Here is a 16,673-nt window from a genome sequence, read left to right on the forward strand (position 1 = left end):
TATAAATTGGCTTGGTGAAATCCAATACCTGTCTCACAGTTGTCCAAAACTGCCCATCAAAAGCGGCCTCCTCCACCGTTTCAAAACCTGCCATGTCAGCTACATTTGTAGCCCTTTCCTTTAACACCTGCCAATGTGGACTTGATACCATGCTAGCTAATGCCTCTCTTACCTTCAAAAGGCGCCTGAAGGTGAGGTAATAGCTACCAAATCTAGTCCTCGCAATCTTCAGCAACTCCAATCTTGAGTGACTGCGGAAAAGGCCATGGGTATTGCTATGATTTGTAATAAATTTTATCATTTTTTTTCCTTTCTTGTACAAATCACCAATCCATTGGAATTGTTCAATTTTGTTTTTGACAATATCATGCAACAGAAGCCTAGGATCTCAAATATCCTGGCCAAAACTGTTGCGCTTCTAGGTGAGACTATTGAAGCCAACGGGATTCAACAAGCTGACCCGGAATACTCAACTGAGCAAGTGAAAGCATGGGTTCAAAGATTCAACTGCAAGCCAAATCCAAAATTCAAGACAATCAAGGGATCTGGACAGAGTGAATGGAAGATCAGAGGGTCAAAAGAGGAAGTTAACAACTGGATCCAAAGGCAAAAAAGGCACACACTACACTTCGACGGGGCCTCAAAGAACAATCCAGGCATAGCTGGAGCAGGGGGAGTTTTAAAGGACCCCCAAGGAAAAACGATGGTTACATATGAATGGAGCTTGGGGACTTTGTCAAACAACAAAGCAGAAGCATATAGCCTCCTTTTGGGGATCTCCATAGCGCGGAGGAGGGAATTCATGACCTTCTAGTGATGGGAGACTCAGCAATCCTAATAGCAGCCTTAAACAAGGGGAACAACTTCAACCAATGTGCCCTGAACAGAACAAAAGACAGAATCTTTGAACAGGTCAGGGGCATGAACAACGTGACTTATAAACACGTCCTCAGAATACATAATAAGACAGCTGACGAGCTGGCCAACAAGGCCATCAAAAGACCCACGGGCCAGGTGAGGGAGAATGAGGAAATATATGATCATGATATCCCATAGATGTATCTTAATCCCAATGCATCTGACTGTTAGTCACCTCAGGCATCTAACTCGAGACAACAGGCCAGCGAAAAAGAGATCTTCTGCTCTACAAATCGATCTCGACTGCCAAAAAGGAGGGTACAGGACAGGGAATCGGCCTCAGGACCTGAACATGCAAGAAAACAACAGCATTTCTCTTCGACACTCTCCCGGAATCAAAGGAAGGCGTGATCATGCCCATACTTGTTACAGAATACAAGGACGGTCACAGAGCACCTCAGATCACTCGAGGACAGATATGATCAGTCACTCCGCCTCCACTCATGAGTGGGAGATCGCCCGTTGCATCCTTTTTAAACTCATCAAGAACCCAAAGGCCCTCACTACTCATCAAAACCATAGCGCGCGCAGGAGAGCCCTTCTGGATCGGAGGCAGTGCCAAGGTGGTCTTTTCTGCAGTAACAAGGCTAGCACCGGAGACCAAATACACTCTGAGATTCTCTTAGTGAACGGCAATAGCTGGCTTTCCTTTGCGCACAGTGGCACCAGGCATCGAGCGCAAGCAAACTCCACGAGGGCGGACTTACCAGATCTCCATCTGAGCTGGGTAAACAATCTTCCCTTTATCTGTGTTCTTTTCAATACTAACAGTTGGTTCTGTGCTCCCAGCACTGCTCTCAATCATCAACAGGGCGCTCACCTCAACTCTGCCTCACCAAAGCAATCCGGCTACACAAGCGGCAAGCCTCATAACTCCTCAGCATCTGACAAAGCCTTCACCGCTCCCAGCAAGATGGCTGACCAGAACAATCAGCAAGCTAACCAGCAGCAGCCAAGGAACCCGATGGATAACATATTCAACAACAGAGATTGCCATATGTGCAAGGCACATGTCATTATGATCAATGCTCTGAAGAAGCAGGTGAAAGAACTCACTGAGGACTTTCACGCGGACAGAAACTCGAAGAGAAAGAAGCTGGAGAAGAGGAAAAAAGAAATCGAAGACCTTAAGGATCGCTGCATCCACATGGAGGCAGTCATTGACCACCTCCGCACCTTAACTGAAAGCCAGCAAGGAGAAGCTTCAACAAGAGTGAGCAAGAGGGAGCCTCTCCAGGATGACTCGGTTACCCAACATTCCCCCTAACTCATGCAGTGTAGTTATAAATGGATAGGAGGATCCTTTGTAAGGCATTATAGCCGTTTAAATTCAGTATTAAGTGTAGTTAAGAAGAGCTTCGAGAACTATGGGTCTGCGAGCCCAATTTTGAATCTCAGCTCTTGGAATCTTCCTCTTATTGTAATAGTTTTCGAATCGCAAGTTTTATAATACACAAGTAGACGACTTTGTTAAAAAAAAATATCATGCAACAGAAGGTTCAATGTGTGAACCAAACATCCAGACCAAAATATGTTCGGGTATTTATCCTCAATAATTGCTCCCGCTGCCTTACAATTAGGAGCATTATCAGTGATGACTTGGATGACATTGTATGGGCCAATACGCTCAATTGTTTCAAGCAATGCTTCTGCAATGTTGATAGCGGTCTTGAACTTGTCTGAGTAATCATGTGCAGCTAGAAAGATGGGACCACTTCGGGACACAGCAAGAACACTTATCAATGGCTTGCCTTTTACATTTGTCCATCCATCAGATACAATGGACACCCCATTGTCAGTCCAAGAACTTGTCATTTTATTCAAAGAATGTGATATTTTTGCTTTTTCATGATCAAGGCCAACAGTTCTTGCCTTGTCATACCCAGGGCTCTTGTATCCTTTAGGGGCATCATTTATGGCAGAAACCATTTCGTGCTAATAAGGTGAGCGTAGAACATTGAATGGTATCCCACATGCATAGAGGAACCTGTAAACTTTTGAATCCACATCATTCCTACACCCCTCATCAAGGAAATCTGATATGGTTCTACACCTTAAAGATGATGACCCTGTGCCTCCATGTCCATATCCACTGCCTTGGGAGGATGCTGAAGGAGTTCTTTGTGATGGTGAGATTGGTTCAAAGAAACCCCTTGATCTTTTTGTTCTGTATTGGGCGTCCTCCTCTTCCTTTATGTATTTGGCTCTATCTGCTGTTGACACCGCTGCACAAGTTTTGATTCCTATTTGTTTGTCTCCATCCCATGGCCTTTTCCCGCAGAGGTGTCTTCTAGCACGGGTGTATGAGCCTGTGTAATCAGTGTTGCAATGGGGGCAATGAAATTTAGTGGTTCCACCCCCTCTCCCTGTTTCAGCCCTGTGAACATATTTCCACAATGGAGTTTGGTCTTGTTTAGTTTTTTGACCCTCATGTTCACCCTCCTCCACCTCCTCCTCACTGGGGTTTTCACCCATTTGACTTCCTCCGGCTTCTTCATCCACCTCTTCAGTTTCAGGCCCCCTCCGTTTCCTACTCTCCACCACCATAATAACCATAAAAGGGACCAGGAAGAGGAAAATGACAATAAATATCCCCAGGTCCATGGTTTTTGATGTTTGTAGGGTTTGAGTCTTGAATCTGCAAATTAATTTAGTTTATTGGGATTAATTCATTTAATTTATTAATTTAATTTAAATACATGATCTTTAAACTCAAACAGGTAAATTAAACTAACCAAATTAACTACCTAACTAGCTAAACTAACTAAATGATTAAGTTACTTACCTCTGCAGGCTTGCTCCTCGCTCCTTGGCACTCGCTCCTCAGCTCTGGCTCCTTGCTCCTCAGCTCTTGCTCCTTGCTCCTTTGCTCTTGCTCAGCTCTCAATCTCTTGCTCAATGAAGTTGAAATGAAATTTTTTTGGCCCATTGGGCTTATAAAATAAAAAAAAATTCTAAAATTTTTATAAATTTCGGGTCGGCGGATTTTTTTCTGCCGAACCACTCCCGGCCCGTTTAAAATCGCTCCCGGAGCGCGGGAGCGATCGCTCCCTGAATCGCTCCCTCACAGACCAGGGAGCGCAAATTTTTTTACGGGAGTGCGCTCCCGAGCCGCTCCCGCCCGGAGCGCGCTTCGGGAGTGGGTTCGAAGGGGGGGGGCGCTCCCCCGCAACACTGGATCATACATCATGGCCCTAGCTGCTTCTACAATAGTCCTGTTCTTTCTTTCTGCTACCCCATTCTGCTCTGGATTATATGGAGCTGTCCACTCTCTTCTAATGCCCTCCTTAGCGCAAAAATTAGTGAAGTCCTTATCGACATATTCTCCACCATTATCTGAGCGCAAAACTTTTATTTTCTTCCCAGTCAGATTCTCCACTAGAGCCTTGAACTCCTTGAATCGACAAAAAACCTCATCCTTGGTTTTCAGAAAATAAATCCAAGTTTTCCTTGAGTGGTCATCAATGAAGGTAAGGAAATACTTGGCACCACTGAGAGCTTTAACGGACATAGGTCTGCAGATATCAGAGTGTATCAATCCTAGTACACTCTTGGCCCTGTGTTTGCTCCTAGGAAATGCTGCCTTGGCATACTTTCCTAGAACACATCCACTGCATACATCATCTCGTTCCGTACTCAAATCCGGAACTCCTGTTACAGTGCTCCCGAGAATTTTCAAAGCTCCATGGTGCAAGTTACCCATTCTTCTATGCCATAATTCGTTCAAGTCCTTGTCTCCATGACTGCCTATTAGTGCCATTGATGATTCTAGTTGCAATCTATACAACCAATTACTTTTGATCCCGATATGCACTTTCTTTTTCCAGCTCAGGTGTGACGTATACCTTCTCCTTAATGAAGTAGACGCCATAGCCCTTGCCTTGTAGTTGCGACACGGAAAGTAAGTTCATCCCCAATCCTGGTACATGCAGTACATTTGTAGCATAGAATTGTTCTGATTCTGTTTGAAAAACTATGGTACCCTTCCCTACTGGCGTACACTTTGCCTTGTTCCCCATGTTGATCTGAAAGTTTTTCTTCTCTTCTCGATATTCTGAGAAACACTCCCTGATTCCCGTCATATGCCACGAAGCTCCACTGTCTATATACCATACCTTTGATGATGCAGCACTAGACATACACGCCAACTCTTCTTCCAGCCTAGAAGCCAACATAGAGAAATCGAAATCTCTTTCTCTTGTGCAATCTTCTGAAAATCTGCGTGAGGCCCTTGACGTGGATGCCTCTGCATCGTGGCCTCGACCCATAACTGATTTTCCCTTTCTGTCTCTAATTACTTGCTCCGATACCATGTGAAAATTCTATCACTACAGCAATTGATTTATTTTTCCTACTTATTCCACAATAAGTTATTTATGAAATTACTTCAATAAACATTAAAATAAATACTGCTACAGATATCACACCATAATACAGAAATAAACATATGCACAAGCATTAACACATTGACACAGATATTTTGGACAACAGTCCTCGGAAAAACCCAATGTGGGAAAACCAGTGCAGCAACGGAGGATTTTATTATTCAACGATTCTTCTGTACAACAAGGTGCCAAACTGGCTTACCCACAGAGAGAAATAATTCTCTAGCACTTCTCTCAATCCCAACGTTAGCCCAGCTAACCTCTGCGTGGCTCTCAAACCCTCTGTGTCAGCCCCTGCTTTACTGTGTCAGCCCTGGGCCTCTCTACGTCACTCACGCAGCCCCAACAAGTGACTACGCAATCTTCTGCTACCTCTGTGTCTACCTCTCCTGCCTCAGCGCTGATCTCTAGTGGCTGATCCCGCCTCTCTGCTCCGTACTTGCTGTCTCTTGACTGCTCACCAGACCACTAGTTCAATTTCTTAGCTAACCCCGCTCTAGAAATTGAACTGAGTAGTCTCCCTCAGCGTGTTCTCCAAGTGACCCTCAAGCCTCCTATTATACTTTTCTCGTTGACAAATCAACAACCGAGATTAATTCCCTAATCAACGGCTAAGATTAGATCTGGCTTGATCCATGACTTTTGGACCATTCTAACACAGTTTTATATTAATACACATTAATATTTTATTTTCCCTAAGTTTAGACTTAGGGACTCCATTAAAAATATTAATTATTTTAATATCTCCCAAACTATTTAGAATCCGCCCAAACCCTTTATGGGTATTGGAGATCTCATGTGCCTTAGCCTCTCCACCAATTTTCGTGGGTAGAGCACATCCAATGCTACCCCAAATCAACATTGCGCAGCTCCTAGATACCTCTGCGTGAGCCCTGACTAGCTTTGCATGAACCTCTGGCTGGCTCTGCATCCCTCTCCCGACTTCTTTGCTGATCCTCCTAGTACTATCTCTGCCTCTCTACTTTTGTATTCACTGCCCCTCAGCTGCAACTCTGATCACTCTTTCGACTTCCTCAGCAAACCCTACCCTAGAAAATCGAAATCTTGATCAACTCAGTGTGTTCTCCAAGTGACTCTCAAGCCTCCTCTTATACTTTTCTTGTTGACAATTCAAAGGTCGAGATTAAGTCCCTATCAACGGCTAAGATTAGATCTGGCTTGATCCATGACTTTTAGACCATTCTAACTCAGTTTTATATTAATTTACATTAATATTTTATTTTTCCTAAGTTTAGACTTAGGGACTCCATTAAAAATATTAATTATTTGAATATCTCCAAAACTGTTTAGAATATGCTCAAACCATTTATGGGTATTGGAGATTTCATGTGCTTTAGCCTCTCCACCAATTTTCATGGCTAGAGCACATTCGATGCTACCCCAAATCAACAGGAAAAGTGCTCCATGATTAAAATAATAATAAAATAGGAGGTTTTAGAGGGGTCCATCAGATCTATAAAAGTGGAGGAGGAGGCCATTGGAGGACATCTTGGACTTAACATTTCTTCTTGTATGAGAGGTTGAGAACCCAGTTCTCTACTTCATTGGTAGCCTTGGGGCAGAAACCCTCGGGTGATCCAATGAGATTGAGCGAGTACCCATCTCCTCTTGGTGAATTCATCCGGAATTCACAAGAGAGCTCAACAATGACATTTCAGTTCAGTTTTGGAGGGCCGACACAACATTGGAGCATAATCTTGAGGCCAATTTTCCATCTCAGCTATTTTATTGCATCAACGTGTAAACCCCTGTTTCTATCATAATAAAAGCTAAGATTGTTTTTGTTCATTGTATTGTGGAATTGCATGCACTCTTTGTTATATTTTATATGGTAATCTTCTGAATATTGACTGGTGATTTTATGGAAAAGATTGGTTGAGTTAAATTTCTGCATATTTAGCAAAATATCCCATTCGGGACATTACAATTTGACCTCGATTGTTTTTGGAAATGTAGGAAACATTTCTTCTTTTGGGAGGAATCATCCCTCCTTTGAGTTTCCTTGCGTTTCCATTTTTTTGCAACATGGAGAAATGTACCCCGGACATCCCCACATCCCCAAAGCACAAGGAAGCACGGGGACACGTTTTCCCAAGTGGGGGGACATGTCCCTGTGGAACACTGAAAATTACAAACCTGTAAATATAGGACAAGCAGTTAGTTTATCTAGCAACCCTCCTAAATAAGGCTTTGATCATAGAAATATTTGCACATTTGGTTAGTATGTTTTAACTTTTATCTACACTCAATTTGACTACTTATATGCCATATCTTGTTAGATTAGTGTATTTCTTTGCTGGTTTATTATTATTTTTGTAGGTTTTACATATTAGGCCAGCAGGTAGCGACATAAACTCCTCCACTTTAGCCATTTCACCCCATTACAAGGAAATGGCCTTCTATTGATTGGCTAGAGTCATTCAAATGAATCCTCCCATAGCCATTTTGATAGGAGTTGGACTTAAAGAGTGGGAACTTAGGTTGAGATGACTGGGCTTTTGTTTTGTGTGTGCCATCTTATAAGGATTGTATGGATATTCAACAACCTTACTAAAAGGAGCAGTAACAGTATCGGCAACCTCACTCTTGCTTTCAGGCTAAGAGGTAGGCTGATTTCTTTCCCTGGGTGGTCCCCAATGCCCCAAAAATACATTAGACTTCATCTATAATATAAATCTTGGAAATGTTGGATCTGTTCTTGGGTTTAATATTGAAGTATTTAATATTTATAACATTATTTGGTACATGCATAGAATATATTTAGTTGGAATTAGATGGGACTATAGAAATGGATACCATCTCCTTCATAAATGAAGCAGTTGTCCTTGTGTCCTTCTAAGAGAACAAGTTTTTTGTGCAGTCAGAAGATTGTCTCTTATTCCTATTCCTCATCTTTGCCCTCTCCTATTGATCATATCATTTTGTAAGCATGGTTAAAGGATTAAGAATAAGTTACCTTCGGTGGACTCTTGTAGCTTGCAAAATGCTTCAAAGTTGCACAAAGAAGTCCAATTCCATCTATAATAAAGAACATTACAAAGTCCAATGTGCTTCATTATTACTACAATAGCTAGTTCACATTATGTTGAAATAAGATAATAAAAAAAATCTCAAGGATGGTGCTCAAATTAGGGATAAAGATCATAACCTGTTGTTAGTGTTCCTTTCCCAAATTCATCAATTAAGCACAAAGATCTTGAAGTTGCATGCCTATGATAAATAAAGTTTCAAACCATCTACATCAGATATCAAACTGAAAAAATGAACCTTTACAACAACAAAAGTAGTTCTTCAAGTATTTATTCCACCTTAGCATAATGCCAATTTGGTGCAAGTCCATCATAAATGTCGATTGCTCACTTGTGACTGTATGCTTGCTGGCCACTCCACAGAATATCCTATTGCAAGCTCTCAAGTTTGACAACAGAAAATTAAATGCAATAAGTTTCATAAACTTATCTAAGAAATAATCATTCAAATTATTGCAATAATGAAAATAAGATTGAACCTGTCTGTGATACCAACTATTGCAGAATCTGCAGGGACAAAGCTTCCAATGTGTGATAAGAAAACGATAAGAGCGACCTGTAAAGTCATATTTTATTGAGTAATTGCAACATACTTATTTTATATAAACATGAAAAAGTCACCATTGTGCTTAAGAATAGATATAGGGAAAAAAAATTCTAGCTATATACTGTTTTATCTAAGTGAGATTGGCTTATCATGCCATTGAATGGCTCTATCTTCTCCTATTATTTCTAAACATTAGGAAACATGTACAAGTGAAATAATAATTGACCTCTACTACCACAGATAACACCCATCTTGTACAAAGAAACTCTACTCGATAATCAATGTAAGAATTCTCTAGGAGTTAAATTGGCCATCTCATTGTTTTATTAACTAGAATTCATGGCATATAGTTTATAAACATACAAATTGAGATGAAACTTTACTTTATATGAAAAAAATGTCCCACAAGCATAAACACTAGAATTGCCTATAGCAGGTAAAGCTTCAGCTCTTGATTCGAAACACAGAATCTCAAATTCAAATCAGAATCACCAAAATTTGACCGATTCAATCAAATATGTTTCATGTTATGGGATTCATATTTGGAAAAAGGGAATCCATTTTTAGTTGAGGTATTCAGTTCCTGAAGTCAAGCACCATTTCCATTTGTTTGAAATGATTGCTATCCAAACAAAATAAAAACAAAAGAAGGCACATGATGGATAATTTGGCATGGGGTTCCTTGAGCATGGGATGGTTTCCAAAAATGATTTCTGGGTATTGGAGAATGCATGTTTCTAAGCCTCCCTGCAAATTTTGAGACATAGAGCACATATGATGCTACTAGAAATCAACACTCCCTCTTAGCGAGGAATGTGCTCTAGCAATGCAACCTGCTGAAGCATCACTCTGTTCTGTAACATCTCCTTCTGCACTGCTGATGTCTGACATCACTGCCCACCAACTACTGCGCAAATGTTGCATCTGACTATTGTTGACCCTGCCACTATCAACACTGCATCCGTACTGCAATTCCCTCTGAATTTTGCATCCATGTTGCTGCTGGCACTGCCACTGGCATCTGCGTCTGCACTGCAACCTTCTCCAACTATTGTTGCTACTACATCAGCAACGGAAAAGCATCCCAAATTACTGAACTGGTGTTCAGTATGATGCATCTCATTGCTGGAGTCTGTCTGTTGCTAGTCTCTGCGCTGACCCTCTGAATCCTCTACACTGTTGCTGACCTCTGCTCTGTGTCATTTGCACTACTGCCAACTCTGCTCTGCGTTGTTGCTGACCTCTGTTCTGTGTCATCTGCACTGTAGCCAACTCTTCTCTGCGCTGCTCAATCTCTGGTGCTCCTAGCCATTGCAACTATCACTCCTGCACTCCTCTGCACCATCTGACACTAGTCCATCCTGCTACATCTGATTTGGGCTCCCATAGCAAGGAATTGATCCGAGAGGTGGGCTCCTCAAGGATCCTGCCCATCTGTAGCTCTCTGGGGCTACAAAACCAAATCACCCCACCTCACTCCTGGAGGTATGGCTGTCAACATGGCGAAATATGATATACTCATACTGCGACTGCTACTGCTCTGCTGATGCTTCTGCACTGCTGCTGCAACTATTGCAATAATGAGTCTGATCTCCCCAGATCCAAAAGTACTAGCTTCCATAGGGCTGCTCCCTTTGAAACTAGACTCCCTCTGAGTCTCGATCTCCCTATGGGAAATCTCTCTATTCCCTCTTGCCAACTCACACAGTCCTCCTACACTGGAAATTGGACTGCAAAGCTCTGCGCTGAGAATATCTTGGCTAGAATTGCACCTGCATACTGCAATTGAACAATTTACACTACCTGTGTCACTGCAACTAGTTCTGCAACTGTCTTCCGGAAACTGACTGCAACTAGCTATGCAATTGTCATTTGAATGACTAACTGCGTCTACTGACACTGTGATCCTCCTGCTATTGATTTTGTTGGGCTCCAGTGTGAAAATTTTTGAATCCAACAAATCAGAAATCCTACTGCAGTAAACTGATTTGCATTACCTACTTGTGTTCTTCAATTTAACAAGTTATTTTCATAATTATTCAGAAAATATTAATGCAAATACACTGCAACCTACACCAATATACAGATCAAGTACTGAAAAATAAATGAGACAAACACACAAAAGACACACTTATTTTTGGACTAAACGTCCTCGGAAAAACCCAGTGTGGGAAAACTGGTGCAACAGTTATGAGGGTTTTATTATTAAGTAGATTTCTAAAAACAACTAGGGTGCCAAATCTGGGTCACCCAACAGAGAATAAACCTGGAAGCAGTTCCTCTATCTGGAGACAAATATTTTGGCAGTTCCAACAACTGGATGAACAAACCCCATAGGTGACAGCGCTGTCCCTAGTGTTGTGTAGTGATGGCTGCTCCTAGCTTTGCAGTGGAACTGCGTCACCCTCCAAATGAGCCTTCTTGGCTTAGAAATCGATATGTTGAACTGATGTTCGATCTGCCTCACATAAATCCCAGCGCTGCCTCTAAGTTCCTGCGTCAGTCCTCCAGCCTCTGCATCACCCTCATGGAGCTGCGTTGTCTCCTCTGGTGCTGCACTGTCTCTCTGTTATGTATTCTCGGCCTTGGACGAATGTCCCACTGCCGAATTGCCCCTCTCTGCACTAGAAGCTCACTCCAAAATTCTCAGCAAACCACGCCACAGAATTTCGATCTAGCTCAAGTGTTGTTTTCACTGTGTGTGTTCTCCAACTGAACCCAAGCCTTCCTTTATACTTTTCATGTTGATAAATCAACAGTCGTGATCTAATCTCTAATCAACGACTAAGATTAAATTAGACTTGATCCTCGTCACTGAGAAGCTTCTCACGCATATTTACATTAATTCACTTTAATTATTTTAATTTCCTAAGTTTTAACTTAGGCACCATTAAAAATAATTAATTATTTGAATAACATGTACTCCGGGTCGAATTTATCCAAACAATTTCTAGGTCTTGGAAATCTCATGTGTTCTAGCCCCTCCACAAAATTTTAGAGCTAGATCACATCTGGTGCTACCCAAAAAATCAACATTCCCTCTTAGCGAGGAATGTGCTTTAGCAATACTTCCCATCAGAAGTATCACACTAATCCACAACATCGATCCTTTGTGTTGCTGATGCTCGGCCTGCTACCCTTCATCCACTGCGCTGCTACAATCTGTACTGTTTCCCATGACACTGCCACTGTCACTGCTACATCCGTACTGCAGCTCCCTCTCAATATGCTACATCATGCTGCCCATAGCACTGTCGCTGCTAACTACTGCACTACAACTTAGTTGCTGAGGAGTAAGCAACTGAAAAACCACCCAAAAGCTGACATGTTGCTCATTCTGGATGCCCCTTGACGCTAAAGCTACCTCTGCTACTAATCTATGTTGACCCTCTGATGCTACTGCGCTGCTATTGTATCTTCTATGTGCCTTCCGCACTGCTGCAACACTCCACTGTGTTGCTTCAAACTTTGGCACTCTAGCTTTGCCACTATTGCTCCATCATCCCTCGCACCAACTAACTCCCGTCATTCTTCTACTGTCATTAAGGGTTCCCGTAGGCATAATTGATACAAGAGTTTGGGCACCTAAAGGATCCTGCCCTCTATGTAGTCCTCCCGACTACAACTCAATATCGCCCCACCTCTTCTCTAGAGGTGCATGAGCACTCATGGCACAATCATCATTGTCCTCTTTGTCAGCTTGTGCTGGAGCAACCTTTGAGTTAGACTTCTCTTCTTTGCCCTTCTTCTTCTGAGGGCACTGTGTGGTGAAATGACCCATTTCTCCACATCTGAAGCATTTGACTTTGGATATGTCCTTCTTTCGTTTCTACTACCCTTGCTATCCCGTTGATGCAAGAGCCGCATCCTCCTCTTCCTCCTTCTTGATTCTGATCCCTTTGTTGCTGCTTCCTGCCTTGGTCAACCGTCTGATCTCTTCCTGTCGAAGAGCTGCCCACATCTCCTCCCAACTAGGAAGAGAAGCCCTGCCCAAGATGCTTTGGACAAAGGTTTCCCAGTCTTCAATGACTGCATTTAGGGCAGTCCTGACCATAAATTCAACATTTGGTGTAGACCCTACAGAAGTTAGCTAGTCACAGATCCTTTGCAACCTGAGAAGGAAGGGATCAATTTCTTCTCCCTTCTGCATCTGAAACTGTCTCAGCTGACTCTCAAGCAACATCTTCCGCTGAACGGAAGTTCCCTCATACAATGTGGTCAAGGCCTCCCACATTTCCCTTGTTGTGTCCTTCTCAACAATATGTGGGATTACATGATCCTTGACCCCGTCCAAGACCATGCACTTTGCTTTTGCCTGAGCCTCCTCATAATTCTTGAGAGGATCAACATCAACCGGAATAGCAACTGTCCTCAAGGCATAATCCTTGGTGCAACTTTTATCCAAAACTGCCAGGATCCTGGCCTTCCAGATGACAACGTTGGATGCTCCATCCAACCTGTCCTAATCCATCAGTCCGTTAACGACCATCTCTACTCAAATGAATGTAGAACTGGTTCTCTTCTCCCTCTTTCGCTGCTGCCCCAACAAAACTCGAATCTAGATTTCTTTGGTGCTAGAAATCCTCTAAGGAACAAGCTCCCTCTGAATTTCGATTTCCTTCACGAAAATCCTTCTACCAACCACTGTCGAACCACTCCTCTCTGATATTTCTTTGCTACTGCTCAGCACTGGATCTAGATTTCTTGGCAAGAAATCTTCTGAGGAACTGATTCCCTCTACTTTGCTTCTGCCCCACTAGGTACTGTTTTGCACCAACAGAATCAACACCCCACCAGCAACTCTAGATGAAATCTGCACTGCACCTCTAGCCACGACAATCGGAAAAACGAGACTCAACAATCTTCATGCTAGCCTAGTAACCACTGCGTTGCCCTCTGCAGCGACATCGTCACCCAATCAAGCTGACGCAGGCTCTGCGTGAGCCTCCCTTGGTGACTGCATCACCCCTCCTCTGCACTCTCGGCCTGAAACTGCGTTGTCTCTTGGGACAACTGTCTTCACGCCCAGATTTTCCTCTGTCCTTTCGCTGATGGCCTTAGTCCTCCTTGATCTATAATCGCTCCAATACCATGTGAAAATTTCTGAATCCAACAAATCAGAAATCCTACTGTAGTAAATTGATTTGCATTACCTAGTTGTGTTCTTCAATTTAACAAGTTATTTTAAGAATTATTCAGAAAATATTAATGCAAATACACTACAACCTACACCAATATACAGATCAAGTACTGAAAAATAAATGAGACAACCACACAAAGGACACTTATTTTTGGACTAAACGTCCCTGGAAAAGCCCAGTGTAGGAAAATCGGTGCAATAGATATGAGGGTTTTTTTATTAAGCAAATTTCTGAATACAACTAGGGTGCAAAATCTGGCTCGCCCAACAGAGAATAAACCCAACAGAAGTACCTCTATCCAGAGACAGATATTTTGGCGGATCTAGCAACTTGATGAACAAACCCCACAGGTGACAGCAATGTCCTTGGTGCTATGCAACGATGGCTGCTCCTAGCTCTGCGTTGGAACTGCGCACCTCCTCTAGGAGCTACGTCACCCTCCCAGTGAGCCTTACCGGCTCAAAAATCGACCTGCTGAAATGATGCTCGATTTGCCTCATAGAAACCCCAGCGCTGCCTCTAAGTGATTGCGTCAGCCCTCCAGCCTCTACGTCACCCTCCTGGAGCTGTGCTATCTCTTCTCTGGTGTTGCACTGCCTCTCTGTTATGTATTCTCGGCCTTGGACGAAAATCCCACTTCCGAACAGCCCCTCTCTGCACTAAAAACTCACTCCGAAATTCTCAGCAAACCATGCCCTAGAATTTCGATCTAGCTCAAGTGCTGCTCTCACTTTGTGTGTTCTCCAACTGACCCCAAGCCTTCCTTTATACTTTTCCTATTGAGAAATCAATGGCCATGATCTAATCTCTAATGAACGGCTAACATTAAATTAGACTTGATCCTCGTCATTTAGAAGCTTCTCACCCATATTTACATTAATTCACTTCAATTATTTCAAGTTCCTAAGTTTTAACTTAGGCACCATTAAAAATAATTAATTATTTGAATAACATGGACTCCGGGTGGAATTTCTCCAAAACAATTTCTGGGTCTTGGAGATCTCATGTCTTCTAGCCCCTCCACAAAATTTCAGAGCTAGAGCACATCCGATGCTACCCAAAAAATCAACATCCAGTAGCAAGGATACTGATCCATGTGAGGAATCTATAGCTACTGGATCTAATTTGCTGCTCTGCCATGGATCTTGCCCATCCGTGGCCATCTCTACAAAAATGTCGAATTGCCTCCTCTCTCCTCTGCGCAATTGCTAGGCTGGCCTACGCACTCCCTTTTGGAGCTTGTAGATTTGCCCCTCTCCATTGCTACTCAACAAGTGAGAATTCAGACTCCTTGGCTGGAAGTCCTCTGAGGAAGAATTCCCTCAACCGTGTCTCTCTCTTCCCTCTGACGTCTTTCTTCCCAGCAACTGCCTGCAGAAAAAACTACGTCCCACCAGAAAACCCCTCTTCGCTGAAGCTTCTGTTGTGCTGCTTCCTCTGCCACTGACAGATTTCAATCTGGAAATCCTACTTCTTTGTTGACTCACTCAAAGAGAGATTTACCACGAAAATCTTGCCCTCCTGGGTTGAACTGCAAACCCTCTGGGGATTCAAATTGCTGCCTCAGCAGGAATTTTGAACTCCGTTCCTCCTTTAGCGCTGGATTTGCCGGCTCTGTTCTTCTTGCTTCACCTGCAACTCTGATACCATGTGAAAATTCCTAAACCCAAAATCCCTATTGCAACAAACTGATGTTACTTCTCCTACTTGTTAATCCATAGAAGTTATTTATTGTGTTCTACGGTAAATATCGAAGTAAATACAACTGCAGCATTCACTATTTAAAATAATATGTCGAAACAAGAAACTGAACAAGAGAAAGATACAACACAAATGACAGTTACTTTTGGACAAATGTCCCCGAAAAAACCCAATGTGGGAAAACCGATGCAGTAACTCTGAGGGTTCTATTATTATGCAGTATAAATATGAGTACAATTCATTGGAAGCCCAACTGGCTATCCGATACAGAGAGAAAATGGACAAAACAAATAGCGAGATGATCTCACCCTGTCACTGGAAGAATTTGACCTAGATCTCGCTCGAAGAAGGCTCTGCGTCCCTTTTGCGTCAGCCTCTATGCAAAACTGCAACATCCTACGCAGTTTCTGCATCACCACTGTTGGGGATTGCGCTGTTATTCCTTCGGATCCTCTACTGCCTAGAAACTTTGATTTCCAACCTCCTGTTTCACACCTCGGCGCTTGGCATCTGAAACTCGATTTCCTCAACAGGAATTTGATCTCCCTCTAGGCTTTGCGCTGCCACTGCATCAACTCTGCATGGGCCAGTATTAGCCTCTCTCTGGACGTCGTTCTTCCCTCTCTATCTTGTACTCTCCGACCCAAGAAAACTTCCCTCTTCTGGATACTATCTCTACCCCTCACTGTAAAAGCTCACTTCAAATTTCTCACCGGCAGCTGCTCTGCTTTAGAAATTCGATCTTCTGAACTCTCTCTCTGTATGTTCTCCAAGTGCCCATCAAGCCTTCTCTTATAATGCTCTCGCTGATCAATCAACGGCCCAAATTAGATTTTAATCAATTGCTAGGATCACATTGACTTGATCTTCACCTTCTTCTAGAAGTTTCACCCACAATTTAGACTAATACCCATTAATTGTTTTAATTTCT

At 42.7% G+C, this 16,673-nt stretch overlaps 1 protein-coding gene across 4 annotated transcripts in view; it reads right to left on the bottom strand.

The window, feature by feature from the left end:
* MSH5 (MUTS-homolog 5) overlaps window positions 1-16,673 on the bottom strand; it is a 490,172-nt gene that overhangs the window by 123,290 nt on the left and 350,209 nt on the right. For all 4 annotated transcript variants that reach the window (XM_089456522.1, XM_089456523.1, XM_089456524.1 and 1 more), the window contains 4 exons: window positions 8,833-8,909; window positions 8,633-8,722; window positions 8,473-8,534; window positions 8,281-8,342 (listed from right to left, as the gene is read on the bottom strand). In XM_089456522.1, coding sequence (XP_089312648.1) covers window positions 8,281-8,342; window positions 8,473-8,534; window positions 8,633-8,722; window positions 8,833-8,909 — 291 coding nt within the window. The remainder of the gene's footprint in view (window positions 1-8,280; window positions 8,343-8,472; window positions 8,535-8,632; window positions 8,723-8,832; window positions 8,910-16,673) is intronic.

The sequence above is a fragment of the Pinus tabuliformis genome, chromosome 7 (assembly GCF_031772625.1).
Source record: "Pinus tabuliformis cultivar Carrire ecotype Pingquan chromosome 7, CPIR1, whole genome shotgun sequence".
Classification (NCBI taxonomy): Eukaryota; Viridiplantae; Streptophyta; class Pinopsida; order Pinales; family Pinaceae; genus Pinus; species Pinus tabuliformis.